Source organism: Vicugna pacos, chromosome 9, assembly GCF_048564905.1.
Source record: "Vicugna pacos chromosome 9, VicPac4, whole genome shotgun sequence".
NCBI classification, from domain to species: Eukaryota; Metazoa; Chordata; class Mammalia; order Artiodactyla; family Camelidae; genus Vicugna; species Vicugna pacos.
In genome coordinates this window covers 3,996,997-4,021,277 of record NC_132995.1, presented here as the reverse complement: position 1 = coordinate 4,021,277, position 24,281 = coordinate 3,996,997, and the positions used below count along the sequence as shown (strand labels likewise).

The following is a 24,281-nucleotide window of genomic DNA, read 5'->3' as shown; positions in this document are numbered from 1 at the left end:
CCGCAGGCTGAGCCCCACCCTCTACGCCGCCTCCACCCACCGAACGTCCGAGCCCCGCCCCCAGCGGCCCCGCCCCTGAGCCGCCCTGGTGCGCGTGCGCGCACGCACCTGCAGGCCCGGAAGCGGTTCCTGCGAAACAACGGACGCGCTCGGGCGAGTGGGTGTCGGTTTTTCTGGTGAGTACGCTGTGCGGGCTTCAGGCCCCGCTTCCCCACACGCGGGTTTCGGGGGTCTCCCGGTAAGTTAAAACCCCTGAACGCGCTCGTCGCTTTCGATCTGAGCCCTCCATTTTCGCCGCTCGTGGTGTCGCCAGAAGACTCGGTCCAGTTCCGGAGTCTCAGTCCGGGTAAACCCGCTGTGAGGCAGGCACCAGCCCCAACTTTGCCTGCGGTGCTTATAGACATTGACCTCCTGCAGCGATGTTTTCCTGCTCTGGGCTCCCTTCCTCCCCTTCTCAAACCTTTCTCTGACTCCCGACTTCCCCACCCCCGTCCCCGCCACCTCCGCCCAGTTCCGTTGTGCAAAGTTTTCCCTCAGGAGGTGGGTGTGCGCCCTTCACCTCTGAGGAGAGCAGAGGGGGAACCGAGAGGCAGAAACAGATGCCGTTAGTGAAGCGTCAGAAAGTTTGGGGAGAAAAAGCGACAGGGATTGAAACCGATACTAACAGAGTGGGGCCAGTCTGTAGGAGGAATGGGGTGAGGCGGGGGAAACAGAATGATGCATGGAAACAGGAAGAAACACAGGAATGGACAAAGAGGAGAGAGAGAGACATATACAGAGAACAAAGCACATAGTGGTGGAGAAAGCGGGGTCCTAAGCCCAGGTGAGTATTGAGTTGATTAAATTCGGAAGATTAAGTTTGAAGTATTAACTTGTGTCTTTGTAAGATATATTGACTTGTTTAAATCATGCAGAAGAGATGAACGTTACAAAACCCGGGGTTTGAGGCATCTGCATTTTCTAATTGTTGCATCAGACGATAACTCGGTTCGCAACCCTGATTCATCCAGAAGGCAGAGACTTAGTTTCAGGTCATTCTCTTCCCTTTCAAGAAATGGGGGAAGGATTTCTTTCACCACATGGTGCTTTTTGAAACGACCATTATTAACAGTACTGTTGCCATCACCCTCTTTCTTTTGTGGCTCCTATTAGTCTTTTCTGAATCTGAGGGATCCTCACATTTGTTTTAATTTGAGTCTCAGAAGCCATTGGATATGTTTTAAATTTCCAAATTATTTTCCCTCTAAATGTTATTGTTCAGATTATGAAGTTTTTATGCTTTTTACTCTGTCCTGTATTGGATCTATTCTTCGATGTCTGGTAAATTACTATGTACGTGGTAAGGATGTTGATCATGTTTTAACACTCAAAACCTGATTTAACTAGTTTAATATTCAGTAGCTTTTTTTCTTTCCTTAAGTGATCTGCTAAATTAGTGAGCTGTGAGCTGAAGTGTCCAACCAAATAGATTTTCCCCTTAAGTCCCCTTTGTCCTTTCTGTGCAGATGTTGAAGGATGGGCTGGATTTATTACCCATCCAGGTTCTTGGACCCTTTAGTCAATAGAAATTGTTAACAGGCCAGACGAGGAATTAAGGCAAAGCTTTATTGGGAATTTATTGTGTTGCAGCACAAGTGAGCAAGAACAAGAAACAGGTGCTGTTGTTCCCCGAGAGGGAATGAGCTGATCCCTTAAATAGGGTGAGGGTGGGGGCAGATCGGTGGGTTGGGCTGGAGGGGCAGCTTAGGCGGTCTGCCCACCCCCTTGTGGTGCAGTGTGCAGGGATCATGCGCAGTGCCCTGCTTTTGCTCCCAGTACCTCAGAAGTGGCAGTTGGGTTTTGGCCTTTTAGTATCTCGTTCATAATTTGCCCCAGCTATGCACGTATGAAGTTATTTTTAGTCCTGTGTAGTTTCTTTGTATTCTGTTGCTCAGGAGCCATTTGTCCAGGTGCAAGCACTGCAGTAAAGGGTCCCAGATCCCAGCCTGTCTGAGATTGATGTGAATCTTTGTTCTAACAGAGCCCACGTGGTCATGATGATGAACTGTTTAGAGCTGATCTCCATGTGTGACCCTCTTTTGTGTTATGAAGTAATAACTAATTGTAATTTTGTATTTTTTTTTATTATAATGTTTTCTGGAAAAAAGGAATTAAATGTTTAAATGTGATTAAACCCCTGAAAGAGAAGCTTCTCTTGCTCAGGAAGGTGAAAGGTAATCTGGAATTAGGACAAACCCTTTCCACTTAAACCGAGCCGGGCCGCCACTGCACCGGGTTCTGCTCACCCAACTCAGACTTCTTCAGAGTAATTTGGTAAAATTACTCTGCCTCCGAGCCTCAGTGAACCCACCTGTAACGTGGAGAAGATAGGGTAGACCAATTTGCCTGGTTATAATTAAAATTTCAAACTTGTTCCAGTCTTCCAACAATTATGAAAAACACCTAAGAGAGAGGCAGGGGCCGGGGCCCAGAGACAGAGGAATACCTTTCCTCAGCTTGTCTACTATCTCTGTGTCATGGGTAAATCATACTCTTGGCATTAAATCCTTTTTTGGTTTCCCATCACCCTCAGGACAGAAATCTAAATTGCTCAGTACAGCTCTGGCAGGGAGTTCTGGAGGCAGGGTGCAGCGTTGCTCCCAATTCACAAAAGGGACAGGCTTCCATATCCTGTATCAGCCAGTCATTGGATGCTGGCTGCCTGTAACGGAGCCAAGAACTTGAGGAGGCAGTTTCCTTTGGTTAAATGCCCAGTGGACAGAGGCCAGTGTGGCTGCAGTGGCGTGGCAGTTTCGGCAGCAGGGTGAGCTTCCTGAAGGAGTGGGTGAAAAACTAATTCGTCTCCGTGTAGGAGTTCTTGTTCCTGCACCCCTTCTGTTCCAGTTGGCAGCCTCGGACTGTCTTTCTCCCATATAGAGGTACTCTGAGATTTTTGTGGCAGATTAGGGGGGTGTGTTGATTCTAAGCATTAAACAGCATGTTTTGGTCACACAGACTAATCTTACCTGAGCAAGAAACTCAGAGGAGGAGGAAAGAAGAAGGAATGGAGTTTTCACAGGTAAAAATCATATGTGTTGATCTGTTATCTCTTTCCTAAACTGACACAGTTTGGACTTATTAATCTTCTCTGTCTCTGAAATGTCCCTGCTAAAATATTTACTCTCATGCAGGGCCTTCCCTCAATCTCTTCTCATCTCCCTGCAGATCCCACCTCACGGTGACCCAGTGGCATGGAACTGGGGAAGAGTCCCCTTTAGGGGGTCATCCTTTGAAGGGAGGGCTTCCACTCCCGACGTCATATGTTACTGCAGACTCAGGGTAAACAAAGTGATCAAAGCGAAAATCTGAGAGTCCGCAAATAAACTCATTCATCTGTAGTCTATTTTTTTATACAAGACTCCCAGAAACATCCAAGGAAAAAGAGTACTCGCTTAAATGTTACTGAGACAGCTGGATATTCATGTGAAAGAACGAAACTGAACCTCTACCTGTCACCATATAAAATAAAGGAATTCAAAATGAACAAAGACTAAATATAAGACCTAAAACTATACTACCCTTAAATGAAAGCATAGGTGTAAATCTTCATGATGTGGACTGGCAGTGGATTTGCAGATATGACACTGAAAGCAAAAGATAAACTAAATAGAGAAGTTGAGCTTCACCAAAATTAATAATATTTGTACGCTGAAGGATACTGTCACAAGTGAAAACATAATCTACCAAGTGGGAGGAAGTATTTCCAAATTACATATCTGGTTAGGGTCTATTATGTAGAATATGTGAAGAACTCCTATACTTCAGGAACCAAAATACCAAGAACCCAATAATAAAATGGTCAAAGAACTTTAATAGACATTTCTTCATAGAAGATACAGAAATAACCAACAACAGGGGTGGGAGGGGAAAAATTTGGGAGTTTGAGATTTGCAAATGTTAGCTACTATATATAAAAATAGATTAAAAAAACCAACAAGTTTCTTTTGTATAGCACAGGGAACTATATTTCAATATCTTGTAATAATCTTTAAGGAAAAAGAGTATGAAAATGAATATATGTGTGTATGTATATTTATATGTGTGTATATATATGCACGCATGACTGGGACATTTTGCTGTACACCAGAAATGGACACGTTGTTATTGACCATACGTCAATTTAAAAGAAAGAAAGAAAGAAAACCAACAAGCAGATGAAAAGCTGTTCAATGAAATTATTCAACAGTAAAATGCAAAAGGAAAACCACTGTGAGATATCATTCTACACACAATTAGGAAGACTCTAATAAAACAGAAAATAACAAGTGCTGGTAAAGATGTAGAGAAGTTAGAATCCTGACACATTGCTGGTAAAATGCCTTAGCTGCTCTGGAAAACAAAACCATGTGACCTAGTGATTCCACTCCTAGATACAGACCAAAAAGAATTGAAAACCGGTATTCAGACACATACTTCTACACAAATGTTCCAGCAGCACTATTAACATTAGGCATAAAGGTTGTAACCCACATGTCCATCCAGGGATGAGTGAATAAATAACATGTGGTATACTCATACAAGGGAATATTATTTGGCCATGAAAAAGACTGCAGTACTGATACATAGACAGCACAGATAAGCCAAAAACATTCTAAGTGAAAGAAGCCAGATAAAAGGTCACACTTCATACCATTCCATTTACATGAAAATAGCCCAAACAGGTAAGTCCATTGAGACAGAAAGCAGTAGTGAACAAGGACTGAGGGAAACTGGGGAAGAAGGAAGCCACTGCTGATTGGGTAAAGGATATCATTTGGAGATGATTAAAATGTTTTTGAACTAGATAGAGGCGATGTTTGTTCACATTGTAAACGTGCTCAAATGTACTGAATGATATTTTACAAGTGGCTGATTTTCTGATAAGAATTTCACCTCAGTTAAAAAAAATTAGAGAAATGTAACTTGCTCAGAATTACCTTAAATGGATCAGTCAGAGCATTTACTTCAGCCAAGTCAATCCTAACACATGTCGGCTTCTGTAAGTTTGTGTCAAACTCAGAACTTGCCCACGTCATGAAATGCACTTTCCTTTCAGGGACTGTTTACACTCAAGGATGTAGCCATCGAGTTCTCCCAGGAGGAGTGGGAGTGCCTGGTCCCTGCCCAGAGGGCCTTGTACAGGGACGTGATGTTGGAGACCTGCAGGAACCTGCTGTCCCTGGGTGAGGAGAACTTCCCTCCGGAAGTCGGTAACTACTTTTGTCTTATCTTTACATTTTTCCCTGTGAATCTCTTGGGAGCCCCTAACATGCTTGTGAGAGTTTCAAATCCCTGCTTTTTTTTTTCTTATATGTATATTTTATTGAAGTATAGTCAGTTTACAATGTTGTATTAGTTTCTGGTATACAGAATAATGCTTCAGCCATATATGAACATACATTTTCATACTCATTTTCACCATAAATTACTACAATATATTGAATATAGTTCCATGTGCTCTCCAGTATGAACTTGTTTATCTATTATATATATATTAGTATCTGCAAATCTTGTAACTGTAAGTTTGTTTTCTAGGTCTGTCTGTTTCTGTTTTATATATGAGTTCGTTTGTCTTTTTTTTTTTTTTAAGATTTCACATATAAGTGATACCATATGGTATTTGCCTTCCTCTTTCTGGCTTACTTCACTTAGAATAACAATCTCCAGGTCCATCCATATTGCTGCAAATGGCATTATTTTATTCTTTTTATGGCTGAGTAGTATTCCATTGTATAAATATACACAGCTTCTTTATCCAGTCATCTGTCGATGGATATTTGGGTTGTTTCCATGTCTTGGCTATTGTAAATAGTGCTGCTATGAACTTTGGGGTGGATGTGTCTTTTTGAATTAAGGTTCCCTCTGGATGTATGCCCACAAATGGGATTGCTGGATCATATGCTAAGTGTGTTTTTAGTGTTTTGAGGAATCTCCATACTGTTTTCCATAGTGGCTGTAACAAACTACATTCCCACCAGCACTGTAGGAGGGCTCCCTTGTCTCCACAGCCTCTCTAGCATTTTGTTCGTGGACTTTTTGAATGATGGCCATTCTGACTGGTGTGAGGTGATACCTCATTGTAGTTTTGAGTTGCATTTCTCTGATGATTAGTGATATTGAGCATTTTTTCTTGTGCCTGTTGGCCATTTGTATGTTTTCATTGGAGAATTGCTTGTTTAGGTCTTCTGCCCATTTTTGGATTGGGTTGTTTGGTTTTTTATTACTAAGTTGTATGAGCCAAATCCCTGTTCCTAAGAGAGTAATTGAAAGCATTTGGATTCAGAATGGAAAGGCTTCACAATGTGGCTTATGGACTCTTCTTTCTTCAGAAGTTGTGCACATGCTTGATTAGTGGTGCTGAACAGCAGCAGTCAGAAAGCGTTATGGCAGATTTAAAAAACATCTCATTCTGTAGTTTTGCCCTTGAGCTTTCGATTCAGTCATTCTTGGAAGAGAGCTAGATGTCTGCACACTTAAAATCTAAGCATTCAGGAGGCAGTTGACTAATTTTTGAAATACTTCTCTAGTTCCATCTATAATGTCTTTTCTTCTTAGCTGAATGAAGAGCTGAGTATAGCATGTCATGTTCTCTTGTTCTGTATAAATTGAAATCTCTTTGGAGGTGAATATTATTTTCATACGAACAAAGGAAAGGGCTCTGATCTGTGGAAAGTGAAGTGAAAACGGAAAAATAAGGTGAGAATGTATTTCAGTGGGAACACAAGTAAGAGCTTGGATGGGCATGAGCAAGCTTCTCCACTCAGTGTTCTTTGAGAAATTTCCCTCAGATGGGAAAGATCCATGACAGAATAAAAACTTAATTTCTTGTGAGTTATCAAGGGGAACTTACACCCAAACTTGAACATTTATCACTCTATTATTCAAATACCTAAAAATTTAAACTCCCACTCTTCCATGATACTGCAGCTCATTCAAAGCCAAGGCAAAGGCTTTATCATGACCTACAACACTGTTATCTGGCCCCTCCTTCCGTTTTGACATCTTAGTTTGAGAGGGATGGAAATGGCTCTTTAAGGAGTCCTCTTTCTCCTTGATCTCTCTTGGCTTTCAGTTAACACATATCCGAACTACGTCTTCTGTAGGGCTGACCCAGAACCTATTTAGTTTCCATTCACATTTTACATTTTCGGGAGAACTTCTCAGGGGCTAGACAAGCAAAAATAGCTGCTCTTCCCTTGTGTCTGGGGTTGGATGAAACTTCACGGGGCTATGTTGGGCCCTTTCGGCCTGTGGAGGCCCCTTAGCCATTTTTCAGTTCTTTTAGCCACATGTGTGTAAAGAGGTATGGGGTGGACTTTTTGAGATGGTTACTCAGCAGTAATACAAAAACTAGATACTGCAGTCCTCTGTGATCCCAGGTGCTGCACGGCAGCCTCTCTCAGTCTTTCACCCCACAGCCTGTGGGCAGAGCACACCACCCCTTCTCAGGAACACCACAGTTTGACTCTTATTTTATTTCCATATCTTGTATTTTCCTCCCTCCTCCAGCTCTCTGCCTGGTCCTGGAACATAGAAAGACTGGTCGCTCTGATTTCTTACTCTTCTGACATTTTGCCTCTGAAACTGGCTTTTGAAACACACATTTCAGGGGACTAAACTTTCAACCGCTTTTTCAGCTGTGATAACCAACCTTTAGTTGGTAGGCACCTTACAGTGGACACTTCCATGGAGGGGGTTTACTATTGAGAAAATTCTTGAAGGAAAGCACAGACTAGTACGTTACAGTACTGTCTTGCTCTGTACGCAGCAGAGTTTCGTGAAAGCACTGGGCAGATGGTCAGCGTGTCCAACATACTGAGACGGAACGTGTAGGGGAGCCTGACTACTGAGGGCCTCTAGTTGTCCCTCTAGCTCTTGTGGAGTTTAACAGTGCTGCCTAGGGCAGGGTGACAGCGTGGGTGAGACATAATATGGTCACCTCCTTTGAGCTGGCAATAAAAGGTGTAGGAACTTACCCTAAGGAGAACGCTGCCCAAGTTCGCAACCTCATACCTGTGAGACTGAGTAAACTGCTGTTCATGCCGTGTTGTTCCCATGTGTGCAGTATTCTTCATTCACTTTCAGCAAATATGATTTTGACATGTCTTATTGAGGAAGCTTATAAAGTTAAATGATGCTGACTTTGTTTCTTTAAAAAAATTTTAACACAATTTTGAAAGATTATTATGCATTTATAGTTATTCCAAAATATTGGCTCTATTCTCCATGTTGTACAGTACATCCTGGAACCTTTCTTACACCCGGTAGTTTGTACCTCCCACATCCCAACCCTGTATTGTCCCTCACCCCTCCACTGGTCACCACTAGTTTATCTGTGAGCCTGCCTTTTTTTTTTTTTTTTTCGGCTGTATACACGATTAGATTCTACATATGTGCGATATCATACAGTATCTCTGACTTTCTATGTCTGACTTATTTCACTTAGTCTAATGTTCTCCATCCAGGTCCATCCATGTTGCTGAAAGTGGCAAAATCTCATTATTCTTCATGGCTGAGTAGTTTTCCATTGTGTGTGTATATCTTTATCCATTCATCTGTTGATGGACCCTTAGGTTACTTCAATATCTTGGCAATGGTATATATATATAGTGCTGCTATGAACGTTGAGGTGCATGTTATCTTTTCAAATTTTGTGTTTTTTTTTTTTTTTAATGTATACCCTGGAGTGGAATTGCTGAGTCATATGAGAGTTCTATTTTTGGTTTTTTTGAGAAACCTCCATACTGTTGTCCACACTAGCTGCACCAACTTACATTCCCACCAGCGGGGTGCAAGGGTTCTCTTTTCTCCACATCCTCACCAGCATTTTGTTATTTGTGTTCTTTTTGATGATGGCCATTCTGACCGATATAAGGCAATATCTCATTGTGGTTTTGATTTGCATTTCCTTGATGATTAGCAATGTTGAGCATCTTTTCATGTGTTTGTTGGCCATCTCCATTTCCTCTGGGGAAGAATGTCTATTCAGGTTTTCTGCCCATTTTCTTTTTCTTCTGCCCATTTTTTAATTGGGTTATTTGGGGTTTTTCTTGATGTTGAGTTGTATGAGTTGTTTATGTATTTTGGATATTAATCCCTGATCATTTGCAAATATTTTTTCCTTCTTAGTAGGTTGTCTTTTTGTTTTGTTGATAGTTTCCATTGCTGTGCAAAAGCTTTTAAGTTTAATTAGGTCCCATTTGTTTATTTTTGCTTTTATTTCCTTTACTTTTTAGGAGATGGATCCAAAAAAAAAAAATTGCTGCAATTTATGCCAGAGTATTTTACCTATGTTTTCCACTAGTTTTATGGTATCTCTTCTTACGTTAAGGTCTTTAATCCATTTTGAGTTTATGTTTGTATGTGGTGTTAGAGAATGCCCTAATTTCATTCTTTTACGTAGAGCTGTCCTGTTGTCCCAGCACCAGTTATCCAAGAGACAGTCTTTTTTCCACTGTATATTCTTGCTTACTTCATTGTAGATTAATTGACCAAAGGAGCATGTGTTAAATTTTAGGGCTTTTTATCCTGTTCCACTGGTCTGTGTGTCTATTTTTGTGCCAGTTACCTTGCTGTTTTGTTGACTATAGCTTTGTAGTATACTCTGAAATGAGGGAGCATAATTCCTCTAGCTCTGTTCTTCGTCAAGATTGTTTTGGCTATTTTGGGCCTTTTGTGTTTCCATATAAATTTTAAAATTATCTGTTCTAGTTCTGTGAAAACTTCCATTGGTGTTTTGATGGGGATTGCATTTAATCTGTAGATTACCTTGGGTTTTTAACAGTTTAACAATTTTAATATTTGAACAATATTGATTCTTCCAGTCCAAAAACATGGTATGTCTTTCCATCTATGTCGTCTTCATTTTCTTTCGTCAGCATCTTGGTTTTTGGAGTGCAGTTATTTTAGCTCTTTAGGTAGGTTTATTCCTAGGTATTTTATTCTTTTTGATGAGATGGTAAATGGGATTGCTTCTTTAATTTCGCTTTCTTATACTTCACTGTTAGGATATGGAAGGCAACAGATTTCTGTATATTTTGTATCCTGCAACTTCACCAAATTCATTGATGATCTCTAGTTTTCTAGTGGCATCTTCAGGATTTTCTGTGTATAGTATCATGTCTTCTGCAGTGACAGTCTTACTTCCTTTTCCAATTTGGATTCGTTTTTCTTTTCTGATTGCTGTAGCTAGGACTTTCAAAACTATGTTGAATAAAAGTGGTGAGAGTGGCCATCTGTGTCTTTTCTCGATCTTGGAGTGCTTTCAGCTTTTCATCGTTGACTATGTTAGCTGTGGGTTGTCATATATGGTCTTTATTTTGTTGAGGCATGTTCCCTCTGTGCCTGCTTTCTGGAGAGTTTTTTTTTTTAATTATAAATGGATGCTTAATTTTATCAAAAGCTTTTTCTGCATTTATTGAGATGATCATACGGATTTTATTCATTGGTTTGTTTATGTGGTATATCACACTGATTGATTTGCACATCAATCCTTGCATCCCTGGGGTAAATCCCACTTGATCATGGTGTACGATTCTTTTAATGTATTGTTGGATTTGATTTGCTAGTATTTTGTTGAGGATTTTTGCATTTATGTTTATCAGTGATATTGGCCTATAATTTTCTTTTTTTGTAATATCTTTGTCTGGTTTTGGTATCACAGTGATGGTGGCCTCGTAGAATGAGTTCAAAAGTGTTTCTTCCTCTGCAGTTTTTTGGAATAGTTCCAGAAGAATAAATGTTAACTCTTCTGTAAATATTTTGTAGAATTCGCCTGTGAAGTCATCTGGTGTTGGACTTCTGTTTGTTGGGAGTTTTTAAATTACTGATTTGATGTCAGTACTGGTAATTGGTCTGTGCATGTTTTCTATTTCTTTCTGGTTCAGTCTTGACAGATGGTACCTTTCTAAGAATTTGTCCATTTCTTCTAGGTTGTCCATTTTTTTGCCATATAATTGTTCATAGTAGTCTTTTATGATCCTTTATATTTTTGTGGTATCAGTTTTAGCTTCTCCTTTTCCATTTCTGATTTAGGTCTTCTCCCTTTTTTTCTCACTGAGTCTGACTAAAGGTTATCAATTTTGTTTATATTTTCAAAGAAGCAGCTTTTAGTTTCACTGATCTTCTCTGTTGTTTTTCTTTTTTAGTCTCTCTTTCATTTTTTTGTGCTCTGGTCTTTATGATTTCTTTCCTTCTACTGTTTGGGCTTTGTTCTTTCTCTAGTTGCTTTAGGTATAATGTTAGGTTGTTTATGTGAGATTTTTCTTGTTTCCTGAGGTAAACTTGTTTCACTGTAAACTTCCTTCTTAGAATTGCTTTTGCTACGTCCCGTAGGTTCTGGATTGATGAGTTTTCATTTCCATTAGTCTCTAGGTAGTTTTTAAAATTTCTTCTTTAATTTCTTCAATGACCCCTTGGTTGTTTAGTAGCATACTGTTTAGTCTCCACATCTCTGTGTTTTTTTTAATAGGTTTTTTCTTGTAGTTGATTTCTAGTCTTTTAGCATTGTTTTTGGAAAAGATGCTTGGTATGATTTCAATCTTAAATTTACCAAGGCTTGTTTTGTGGCCTGGCATGTGGTCTGTCCATGGAGAATGTTCCATGTGCACTTGGAAAGAATGTGTATTCTGCTGCATTCAGATGGAATGCTTTATAAATATCATTTAAGTCAGTTGGTCAGATGTTTTATTTAAGGCTTGTGTGTACTTACTGATTTTCTGTTTGGATGACCTGTCCATTCATGTAAAGGGATGTTAAGTCTCCTACTGTTGTTATGTTACTGTCAATTTCTCCTTTTATGTCTGTTAACATTTGCCTTATGTACTGAGGTGCAGCTATGTTGGGTGCATATGTATTTACAATTGTTACATCTTCTTGGATTGATCTGTTGATCATGTAGTGTCCTTCTTTGTCAATTTTAACAGTATTTTAAAGTCTGTTTTTGTCATACAGGTGTTGCTACTCCAGCTTTCTGTTGATTGCCATTTGCATGGAATATCTTTTTCCATCCCCTTTCAGTCTGTATGTGTCTCTAGATCTTAAGTGAGCCTTTTGTAGGCTGCATATGTAAGTCTTATTTTTGTATCCATTCAGCTACTCTGTGCCTTTTGGCTTGAGCATTTAATCCATTTTCATTTAAGGTAATTATTGATAAGTATGTTCTTATTGCCATTTTGTTAAATGTTTTGGATTTGTTTTTGTAGGTCTTTTTTCCCTCTCATGATTTGATGATTATCTTTAGTGTTACAGATTTTTGGTTTGCATTTACTGTGAGGGTTTTGTGTAGCAGTAAATATATGTGATTGTTTTAAGTTGTTGCTCAGATGCATTTAAAAACCCTGCAGTTGTATTCTCCCCGCCTCACAGTTACAGGTTTTGATATCGTATCTTATATCTCATTGGGTTATGTATCCCTTAGCTGCTTGAGTTTCAATATAGATGACTTTACTACTTTTGTCTTTTAACCTCCGTCCTAGCTTTCTCTGTGGCTGATTTCCTGATTTTATTGTGTGTTTGCCTGTGTTGGTGAGCTTTCTCATTTTGTAGTTTTCTTGTTTCTAGTTGTGGTCAGTAATTTGTTTTCTTTAAGCCACTGATACTTTCATCTTGCAAATTTCATTGTTATAAATAACCTTGATTTTTCTTTATTCAATCATCACTTCTGTATTTTTGATGATATTCTTGGTGTTCTTCATTTTATATCTACAATTTGGGGCTATGTATTCATGGAATGAATATTGTTTTTTTATATCTTACAGGATGTCTTTCTCTTTTACGTATATATTTTTATTGAAGTATAGTCAGTTTACAATATGTCAGTTTCTGTTGTACAGCATAATGCTTCAGTCATACATGGACATTCATTCATTTTCATATTACAGAATGTTTTTCTTGAATGGTTTATTACTTGACATTTGTTTCCCCAAAATCTATGTAACCTCTAGAAATTTTTGAAGATAGTCTGAGTTATTCCTTTCTCTTTGTTTTGTACCTACTATTAACACATACACCTTCCTTTTAATAGACTATTTTTTAAGCACCTGTAGGTTCATGGAGAAATTGAATGGAAGTTATAGAGATTCCCCATGTATTTCCTACCCAAGACATGCAGACCTTCCCCCATTATTAACATCCCACCTGAGAGGGGTAAATTTTTTTTTTTATCATTGATGAACCTACATTGATAACAGATGAAGCCCTCAAAGTCCATATTTGTGTTTGAGTTCACTTTTGGTGTTGTATATTCTGTAGGTTTAGACAAATGTATAATCACGTTTGTACCATAGTAGTACCATAGAAGGTAACTTCATTCTTTAAAAACTGTCAGTGCTCTTCCTGTTCATCTCTGTCCCTCCTAACCCCTGCAGTGACAGAGCTCTTTAGTGGCTTCATAGTTTTTACCTTTTGCAGAATGTCATGTAGTTGGAATCAGACAGCTTATATAGTGTTTTCAGATTGTCTTTTTTCACTTAGTAATATCCATTTAATTTATCCATATGTTTTCATAGCTTGATAGCTTGTTTCTTTTTAGTATTGAATAATACTTTCATTGTCTTTAGTATTGAATAATACTTTCATTGTCTTTACCATATTTATTTCTCCATTCACTGAAGAACATTTTGGTTGCTTCCAAGTTTCGATGATCATGGATAAAACTGCTGTAAATATTCACATGGAGGGATTTGTTTGTTTTGCAGCACATAATAGTTCTTAATTCCTCTTTATTGCTTCGTAATATTCCATAAAATGAATACCACATTTTGTTCTTTCATGAGTTTTTGGGCATTTGGATTGTTTCTACCTTTGGGCTATTGTGAATAATATTGCTGTAAACATTTTTGTACAAGGTTTTATGTGGACATCTATTTACATTTCACTGGTAGAAAGCTAAAAGTGGAATTGCTTGGTCATATGGTAACTTTGTTTCATAGTTTGAGGAACTGCCACACTGTTTTCCAAAGCAGTTGTACCATTTGTCCTTCCCACCAGGAACGTTATGAGGGTTCCAGTTTCTCCACATCCTCACCAATACGTGTTATCTGTCTTTTTGATTATGGCCATTTTAGGGCTGTGGAGCTGTATCTCATTTTGGTATTGATTTGCATTTCTCTAGTGAATACTTGTGTTAAACATCTTTTTTGTGTGCTTACTGGCTATTTTTCTGTGTTCATTGGAAAAGTATCCAGATCCTTTCCCATTTAAAAAATTGGGTTACTTATGCTTTTTTGTTGAGTGTAAAGAGTCCTTTATATCTTCTAAATACAAGTGACTTATCAGATATATAGGATTGGCAAATAGTTTTTAGTTTTCTGTAGCTTCCCTTTTCACTTTTAGAGGGTAGAGGTTTAAAGGCTACAGGAGAAATTCTTTGAGATTCTGTTTGTAAACTGTGTTCCTATAGTGTCCACAGTAACAGTTCCAAAATGGATTTTCATTACTAGGAGGACTTCACATTAAGTTTGAGAATCCCTCCATCTTAACTTTCCGGGATGAAGCGTACTTAGGCCCACTGGGGAGAGTTTTTGTTTCAACTAATACCGCCTGTGCCTGCAGCTGCCAAGAGCTGTGTTCACGCAGATGATCATGTGGGCCACAACACCTATGCTTCCCTCCTTAGGCCCCAACCCCTGGCTGCTCTTTACTGGCCGCATTCATCTTGTTTTTACATTTCTCTTTTCCCATTTACAAAAGTAATTTTCAACATATAAGATCTGTTTTGATTAAGATAATATTTCACTTTCTAAAACTTTGATCTAGAGGACACAGTGTCACCTTCTTTGACAAGGAAACCATCTTCCATTAACTTAACCATTTGGGAGGATGATAGTGTCTTAGCTGATTCTTTTCCTAATAATACCTGTATAATAAAGTGGAGCTAAAGTCTATTTTTTCTTCCCTGGACATCCTGGATTTTTACCAAGAAGTCATCATGTGCCAAAACCTGAAATTCCAAAATCTATATGTAGTGTACTTTAAATACAGCACAGCTTATTTATATGTCTAATTAGCTTTTCTGTAAGAAATAAACAAAAACCCTCCAGGCATTGTTGACTGGATTCCTAGTGTATAGAAACCACCACGTTAATAACTTTAAATTGTTTGATCTCCTGTATCCATTTTCCCAAACCTCCCCACCACCTGTTTTGGTCAACCACAAATCTCTATGTCGTAAGCTTATTCTCTGTGTCTGTTTTTTTTAAAGATTACACATGTAAGAGAGAAATCAAAAGGTATCTGTCTGTGTCTGACATTTCTGGTAGCATGATGCCCTCCATGTTGTCACAAGTAGCAATGTTTACTCTTTTTAATGGCTGAATAATATTACATCACACACATCACAGTTTATCCATTTATTCATTGACAGACACTTAGATTGTTTCCTTATTTTTATTATATTGTTTATTTATTGCAAGTAATGCAGTGAACTGGGGAGGTGGACGTATCTTTTCAAGATAGTGTTTTTGCTTTCTTCATGTAAATTGCTGGGTCATGTTAGTTCTGTTTTTTTTTATTTCAGGAACATCTGGAATGTTTTCCATGGTGTTGGCACCAATTTATGTTCCCTCTAACAGAGCACAAGCGTTCCCTTTTCTCCACATCCTTGCTAACACTTGTTATTTCTTGCTTTTTTTTTTTTTTTTTTAAATAAAAGCCATTCTAAGAGTTGTGAGGTGCTATCTCATTGTGGTTTTCATTTTTCATTCCCCGGTTGATTAATGATGTTAAGCATCTTTTCATGGATCTGTTGGCCATCTGTACGATTTCTTTGAAAGATGTCTGTTTGGATCTGCTGCCTATTTTTTAAATCAGTTTCTTTTGTTGTTTTTAAAACTGAGTTGTGAGTTGTTTGTATATTTTAGATATTAAGCCCCTTATCACATGCAAGATTTGCAAATATTTTCTCCCAATCCATAGGTTGCCTTTTCCTTTTGTTGATAGTTTCCTTTGCTGTGCAGGAGCTTTTTAGATTGATGTGGCTGCACTTGGTTTTTGTTTGTTTTGTTTTTATTTTTGGGTGCAGATTCAGAAAATCATTGATAAGATATCAAAGAACTACTATGTTTTCTTCTAGGAATTTTATTTCAGGTACTGCGCTCAGGTCTTTAACTTGTTTTTTGAGTAGTGTAAGGTAGTGGTCAGGTTTCTCTTGTGTGTACCATTCAATTTTATCAGTACTAATTACTCATGACATTGTCCTTTCCCCATGGCACATTATTGGCTTCTGTGTCATACATTTATTGACTGTATATGCGTGGGTTTATTTCTGGGCTTTCTGTTCTGTTCCATTAACCCTGTCCATTAACCTGTGTGTGCGTTTTAATGTCAGTAACATAGTGTTTTAATTACCAGACTTTGTAACGTAGTTTGAAATCAGGGAATGTGATGCCTTCAGATTTGTTCTTAAGATTGCTTTGGCCATTTGGGGTGTTTCTTGGTTCCATATAAATTTTAGGATTATTTGTTCTATTTCATGTGCATGTTTTTGGGTGTACATATGTTTTTGACTCATTTGTGGAAATACTAAGGAGTGTGATCGCTAGATCTTATTAAGATTATGTTAATTTTGTAAGAAATGGCAAACTCTTCCAAACTGACCGTACCATTTTACATTCCCATCAGCAATGAATGAAAGTTTTTGCTGCTTCACATCCTTTCTAGTATTTGTTGTTTTCAGTGTTCTGGATTTTGGCCATTGTCAAAGGTGTGTAGTGATATCTCGTTTGTTTTTAACACACATTTTCCTCAGTTAAATCTATGGCTTCATTTATTTTAGTGTAAATTTACAATGTTGTGTCAGTTTCTGGTGTACAGCATAATGTTTGAGGCATCCACACACATACATATATTCATATCCGTTTTCATTATACATTGCTGCAAATATTGAATATAATTCCGTGCTATACAGAAATTTATCTATTTTATATATAGTTAATACCTATTTTATATATTACATATATATATTTATTTTAAATAGTTAGTATCTGCAAATCTCAAACCCCAATTTATCCTTTCCATCCCCTCTAGTAACCACAAGTTTGGTTTCTATGTCTGTGAATCTTTGTTTTGTAAATAAGTTCATTTGTCTTTCTTTTTAGAGTCCACATATAAGTGATATCACATGGCATTTATCTATCTCTTTCTGGCTTACTTCACTTAGAATGATGATCTGTAGGTCCATCCCTGTTGCTAAAAATGGCATTATTTTCATTATTTTTATGGCTGAGTAATATTCTATTCTAGTGTGTGTGTGTGTGTGTGTGTGTGTGTGTGTCTGTACACCCCCCGCCCCCCATCTTTTTTATCCATTCGTGTGTCAGTTGGCTTTAGGTTGCTTCCCTTTCTTGGCTATTGTAAATAGTGCTACTATGAACATTGGGGGGCATGTATCTTTTTGAATTAAGGTTCCCTCTGGGTATATACCCAGGGTTGGGATTCCTGGATCATGTGGTAAGTCTATTTTTAGTGTTTTGAGAAATCTCCTTTTTTCCATAAGGGCTGCACCAAACTAGAGTCCCACCAGCAGTGTAGGAGGGGTCCCTTTTCTCCACAGCCTCCAGCATTTCTTTTATGAACTTTTGAATGACGTCCATTCTGACTGATGTGAGGTGATACCTCTCTGTACTTTTGATTTGCATTTCTCTGATAAGTAGCAATATTTAGCATTGTTTCATGTGCCTGTTGGCCATTTGTATGTCTTCACTGGAGAACTGCTTGTTTAGGTCATCTGCCCATTTTTCGATTGGGTTTTTTTTTGCTATTAAGTTGTATGAGCTGTTGATATATTCTGGAAATTAGGCCCTTGTTGGTCTCATCATTTGCAGATATTTTCTCCCATTCTGTAGGTTGTCTTTTTGTTTTGCTTATGGTTTCCTTTGCTGTGCAAAAGCTTTTAAGCTTAATTAGGTCCCATTTGTTTACTTCTATGGCATTTTTAAAGTAGAGAACTTCTGATCTCTTCAGAACATACGTTTTCCTCAGTTGCTGCCTTAGTCGCAGAGACAGCATTGAGCTGCTTTGCTGTAGCCTTATTCCATACGTAAGCTTTGAGTTTCATTTTAATTTCACATTTTTTCTTTTGCTGCAAACAACTTATTCTAATAATTAGTCTCCTTGTCTAGATTCTTCAGGCACATTGTGGTATACTAATATTTAAACAGTTTATTTAAGAACATGTAGGTAATTCCTACACTCAGTAATGGCTTCCTCATTATTATTACTTCAAACACTTATGTGTCCCGGAAATTTTCTCAGGTTCTTTGAATTACAGATTTAAGTGAAGCCCTGTCCTCTTCTTAAAAATTTCATCAGAAGTTGCCTGGTCTGTGTTACATCCCATTATTACCTGCTCTTCAGACTGTTATTGGCTGCTCACATCTCTGCACATAGAACTCCGCCCTGGGTCAGCATGAGGCCGCCAGAATTGTTTCTGTGCTTAAGTGCTCCTGTGAACAGCACTTTTCCAGACAGACCACTCTCTGCCCTAGTCGTTATGTAATGCTCCCTTAGGGGGCTGTTTCCTGTTGCTGTTTCTGAAGTCAAAATAATTACTTTTGGATCAGTGCATATTAATTTCTACTGATTCATGATAAGAATATCTATAGTAATACACCTATTGTAAGGGCACTTCTCAGCTGATATCCCTTTTATGTCTGGTAATAATGTTAAAGAGCTAAAGGTATGATTTCAAATGCTTTACAAAGTTCCAGCAAAAGAGATGCTGTTACTTTCACATAACAAAGACATTTGCACTAAGAATCTTAATGTCAAAATTGATTTTCTGCTTTTAAAATGCATAATGTAGTTCACAAGTTATTCTTACCAAATGCAGTCACACCTGCAGAGAATTTAAACCCTGGCAAAGGCCTCCTGCTAACCTTATTTCCAGCAGTCAACCTCTGCTTCCTCGAGCCAAAGGATCATCGTCCAGCACCCATAAGCACCCTCCACTGCTGGGCCCTTGGGAGAGTTTGACTGCATCCACATGTGCTGATAGAGTGGACTCGCCCATTCTCCTCTTGATGGCCATTTCCACGTTTTTGCTTTTAGGCCCTGCTAAGAACACCCTTGTACATACCTTCTGGATCATATATGACTCAAGTGCATGCCTAAAAGTGGAATTTGTGGGATGTTCAGTTTGATCATCTTTAGCACAAGTACTGGAATAGATGTAAACCTAAGTCTTCCCATGACACCGCACTGTCTCGCTTTCTCAATCTTCCTACCCAGAGTACAGTTTCCACAGAGTGAGTCAGTTTTACGCCTCTTGCTGATTTTTAAGGTCAGGCCTGGAACTGCGGTAGCGCAGATTTTCACAGCTCTACAAGCACACGCACTGCTCATGATTTTCACTCTAGCTTTATTAAATCTCAGTCCTGGCTTTCCCTCAGATCTTTATTGATCTAAATGAACTATACTGGTACGTCCTAGTGCTGTATTAATATTTTAGCACTTAGGCTCCCCAGTTTACACAGGGCCGACCCCTCCCCATGCCACACAGAGGAAGACCCATACTCACACATGTATGGCCCGCACAGATGAACGCCACGATCTGGTCACTGTATATGAGATCTGGTCACTGTATATGACCGTGTGCAGGACATGATGGCTCCTGCTGTTACCTGGGACAAGTAGGACACTGACGCTCTGACACAGCTCTCTTCCTGTATCTTCTTTGAAACATTTCTTTCTAAGATACTGATATTTACTGGGATGTCTTTAAATCTCAACTGCCTGAGTGAGTGGTGCTGCTTAGCACTACGAGCATGCCATCTCAGTCTGCACACCCGGGTTCTGCACACCCGGGTTCAGACTGTGGCTCTCGGGTTTGCTTTCTGTGTGAGTTAGGGATAGATGTGTAAGTGTTTGGGGTTCTTTATTTCTATGTGAAAATTGTGATAATTTACCTCTAGAATAATCAAGTAAGTTAATGTTGTTAGACGGCCTGAAATACTACATGACAGATAGTAAGGACTGAAAGTTACCTTTAGTTAATTAGATATGTCATTTTTTGGTCATGTTTATTATAAGATTGACCTTGGCCTGTGTTGTATTTTGGCTGTCTTTATGTAATTCTTTTTTCCACGTAAATATTCTCCCTGACCTTAGATGGCAAATTTTCACATCATGCATTATACACTATCTATATGTGGTATGTGTACAGACGCACACACATACTTGCCATATTACTAGATAATTAAACGATACCCCATAGTCAGGTAGCTGAACTACGCACTGGCTGTTACAGACCTGTAGGCATGAAATCATGATTGAGATTCCAGCAATTTTCCCTGATTCTTAAATATACATATGTCTGTTTACCTGAAACAGATATCTCAAAATTCAGTCCTTTTTAACATTTTATTTTTTTCCTATTGTGTGTTCCTTCCAGAAAGAAAAAAAGTTTTTTTGGTACTTATAAAAGAATCTTTTAGAATTCCAGAAACCATTTTCATAATTGTAGTTACTTAGTAATTTACCTCCTAGATTTATCACGGGTTACAAAAATCTTTCACCAGTTACTATTGTGATGTACCGATTTAAAGAATTTTTTTTCTTGCATCATATTTACATATTAAACACATTATAAAGATTAAGGATTAGGGAAGACAGTTCTGTAAGCTTGTACATAGATAAACTTTCTAATTATGGAGTATAATTTAATTATCCATTTATGTGGCCAAAAAATATATTATCTAGTGTGTGCTTGACATTTTATTATCTAAGAAAGAAGACAGAGAAACATTAATATGGAAAAAAGAAAACTGAAAAAAGGTACATCACAGTAGTGTTTGAAGACCATGCTTGAGAAACTTCTGTGTTCACCATATTATTTTTTAACTGTTATTTGATATATTTATTTTTTAACTCCATAATAGGAAGCCATTCTGCTGGATTGGCAATCAAGGAATTATTACCAAAAGAAGACATTCATAAAGGAGAATTATACCATCTAGTGATACTGGAAAGAAAGGAAAGCCATGGCATCGAGGATTCTGACCTCAAAGAAATCTCGGAAAATATGCACGAGTGTAAGCGCGTGTGGCGATGTGATGCAAGAAATCACAAAGAAACGCCTCTGACCCTCAGCCGAACTCTCACTCACAGAGACGATCAGGATGACAAATCCTTCATCAGCTTTCCTCAGTGTGTTTCTGTAAAAAGTAATACGTGTGAATATCTCACGCATGATAAGCCATTCAAGAGAAACTTGTTAGAAATGAAACACAGCATAAGCATGGCGGGAAGCACATACAGGAACTGTCTGGAAAGCAGAACTGGAGTAAGTTTGCAGGCCCAGGCGGCTGCACTGCAGGGACTCCCGACTGAGGAGACAATGTATGAATACAGTCAAGGTGAGAAGTCAATCAACGGCGGTTCCTCAGTTTCACTTAAAAGAAATCCTCGTAATATGAAAAACATCTTGCTACCTGCACCAGACAGGAGAACACACACTAGAGATAAATCTCACAACTGCAGTGACTGTGGGAAGGCTTTTTGCAAAAGACCAAACCTTACAAATCGCGAGAGACTTCATTCTGCACAGAGGCCCTATAGATGTAATGAGTGTGGTAACGCCTTCAACCAGTGTTCACACCTCACTACACACCAGAGCGTGCACCCAGAAGAGAAATCATACAAATGTGATGTATGTGGCAAGGTCTTTAGTCGAAACTCACACCTTGCAAATCATCAGAGAATGCACACTGGAGAGAAGCCTTACAAATGTGACGAATGTGGCAAAGCTTTTACCCAGTTTTCACACCTGACTAGACATCAGAAAATGCACGCTGGAGAGAAACCACACAAATGTAACGAATGTGGCAAGCACTTTACCCAACGTTCAAACCTCCTGGTACACCGCAGAATTCACACGGGAGAAAAACCCTATGCGTGTAATAAATGCGGTAAGGCTTTCACTGAGCGGTCGCAACTTTGGGGTCACGAGAGAACTCACACTGGAGAGAAACCTTACAAATGTGATGAGTGTGGCAAAGCCCTTACAAGACATTCATATCTTACTCAACATAAAACAATCCATACTGGAGAGAAACCTTACAAATGTCGTGAGTGTGGCAAAGCTTACACCCAGTTTGCAAGCCTTACTAGGCACCTGAAAGCGCACACTGAGAGGGAACACAAGCCCCATGTATGTGGCAGTGCTTTTACTCAGAGCTCAAGGTATAGGGCGCATCAGATATTCCCTAGTAGAAACAAACCTTAAAAAGAAAATGATTCAGAAACAAACCTTAAAAAGAAAATGATTCAGACAGAATTTATATGTATATTCAAGTCTTAACCTACGGGACTCCATGAGGGAGAAAAGACATGGCCAGAAGACACGGGAAAAGCTCAGCACCACTGATCAGGGAAATGCAAACCAAAGCCCCGGTGAGACACCACCTCACACCTGTTCACAGGGCTGTGGTCAGAACAAGGCTCAGCAAGGATGCGGACAAAAGGGAGCCCTGGGCACAGCTGCTGGGATTGTAAGTTGGTGCAACAACTATGGAAAACATGGAAGTTCCTCAAAAATTAAACAGCCTGTCATGTGGGCCAAGTATTGTACTTCTGGCTGTTTACTGGAAGAAAACAAAAACACTAATTTGAGAAGATACAGGCACTTGAATATTCTCTGCAGCATTATTTCCAGTAGACAAGAAATAGAAGCAGCGGAAGTGTCCATCGGTAGATGAATGGTTAGAAGAAATGGGATATATATATTATGTATACATGTATACACACAAAATGGAGTATTACTCAGCTTAAAGATGTCTAGCCACTTGCAACAACATGGATGGAGATGATATTATGCTAAGTGAAGTCAGTCAGACTAGAAAGACAAATACCAAATGATCTCTCACAAGTGGAATCTAAGAAACAAAAGAATGAAAACATTCATAGATATGAAGGGCAAGTGGGTGGTGGCTGCCAGAAGGGACGACAGTGCGGTGGTAGGTGAAGTAGCTGAGAGGGGCTAAGAAGTACAAATCTCTAGGCATACGATAGATATGCTGTGTATTACACCCCCATGGTGTAAGCTATATGTTCAAAACTATGTTAACTTTGAGGACAGATTTTTAAGACAAATGTTACCGTGTGTGGTACAGCCAAAAGTAATGATGGTGAACACCAACCAATTATATTAAAAAAAAAAAAGACTCCATTGTAGAGATAAGCCACATAAAATTAATGCATGTGGAACAGTCTGTAACCAGGGCTCATGCCTTAAGTGATGCCAGAATATACATCTTTGAGAACCACCAAACCAATGTAACGTGTGGCAACGCTTATCCAAAGTTTAAGCCTCGTGGAACATAATTCTTACTAGAGAGAGACCACACAAAGAGTGATGAGCTTTATCAGAATCATCTCTGAGGTTATGGAAGAGTTCATATCAGATAGAAACCATACAAATGTGTCCAGGCTTTTAAGCAGTGACCTTGGGATACACCACAAAGAAGTCACAGTGGACAGAAACATTACACCTGTAATGCAGGTGCATAGGCTGTTCAGTGGATCCTCTCAGTGGACTCCACATAAGGAAATTCATACTGCTGGGAACCAAGCCTCTGGCTTTTGAAGACTGACTAACCTCACATACTAAATTCCACAGAGAATTACAACTTAGAACTCATGTCTATCAATGGAGGGACAGCTGTTCAAAGATCTAATTATCTGCAGTTTGTAAAATGTTTTATTCAATTATTTGAGGTTTCTTGAAAAGGCTACGTTGTTATTAATGATATATCGCCTGAAGTTTGAAGCCTGTTAATGTCACTATTTTGTGGCACTGTCACTGCCATGATAAGTGAAAGGCAGAACGGTCACTGGAGACCGTGTGCTCGCGTCTGCAGCCTGGACTGCGGGAGGTTAGGCTGGGTAAGGACAGAAAGGGCCACTGAAGGTGTACCAGTCAGCTTTCTAGAAGGCTTGCTGTCGTGACAGCCCTGAGTCCTCATTGGCTTACAGCAGCATTTTATTTCTTCCTCATATCCATCATTACTCTCCTCTTGCTTGGTTCTATAATTTAATTCTGTGATCCAGGGTAAATTTCCAGTTTATCTAAGACCATCTTGAAGCAGAAGAGAGGGTCAGATGAAGCAACAAAGAGTTGGAAAGCTGCCACTGAAGAGTTGAAACATGCCATTCTGCACACCCCAGACTGGCCAGGAGCTCACAAAGCCTCACCTGCCCTAAGACAGTCTCGTCAAGGGGAAGGAAGGGTTGCCTGAGTGGCCAGCCTGATACCCAAGGGCAGACAT

General features: G+C 39.0%; 1 protein-coding gene across 6 annotated transcripts; it reads left to right on the top strand.

Moving 5' to 3' along the window:
* Positions 1 to 100: 100 nt before the first annotated feature.
* Positions 101 to 23,775, top strand: LOC102533757 (zinc finger protein 677-like). 6 transcript variants are annotated; one of them, XM_072968520.1, is made up of 4 exons: positions 101 to 176; positions 2,995 to 3,058; positions 5,075 to 5,228; positions 20,895 to 23,775. In XM_072968520.1, exons 2-4 carry the CDS (start codon positions 3,044 to 3,046, stop codon positions 22,238 to 22,240), a joined length of 1,515 nt encoding a protein of 504 aa, XP_072824621.1. In that variant the 5' UTR covers positions 101 to 176; positions 2,995 to 3,043; the 3' UTR covers positions 22,241 to 23,775. The 6 variants fall into 6 exon arrangements, with proteins under 6 accessions (XP_072824621.1, XP_031537395.1, XP_072824619.1 ...); XM_031681535.2 differs by lacking the exon at positions 101 to 176 and adding an exon at positions 190 to 238; XM_072968518.1 differs by lacking the exon at positions 101 to 176 and adding an exon at positions 209 to 238 and having other exon boundaries at positions 2,573 to 3,058.
* The last annotated feature ends 506 nt before the right edge of the window (positions 23,776 to 24,281 follow it).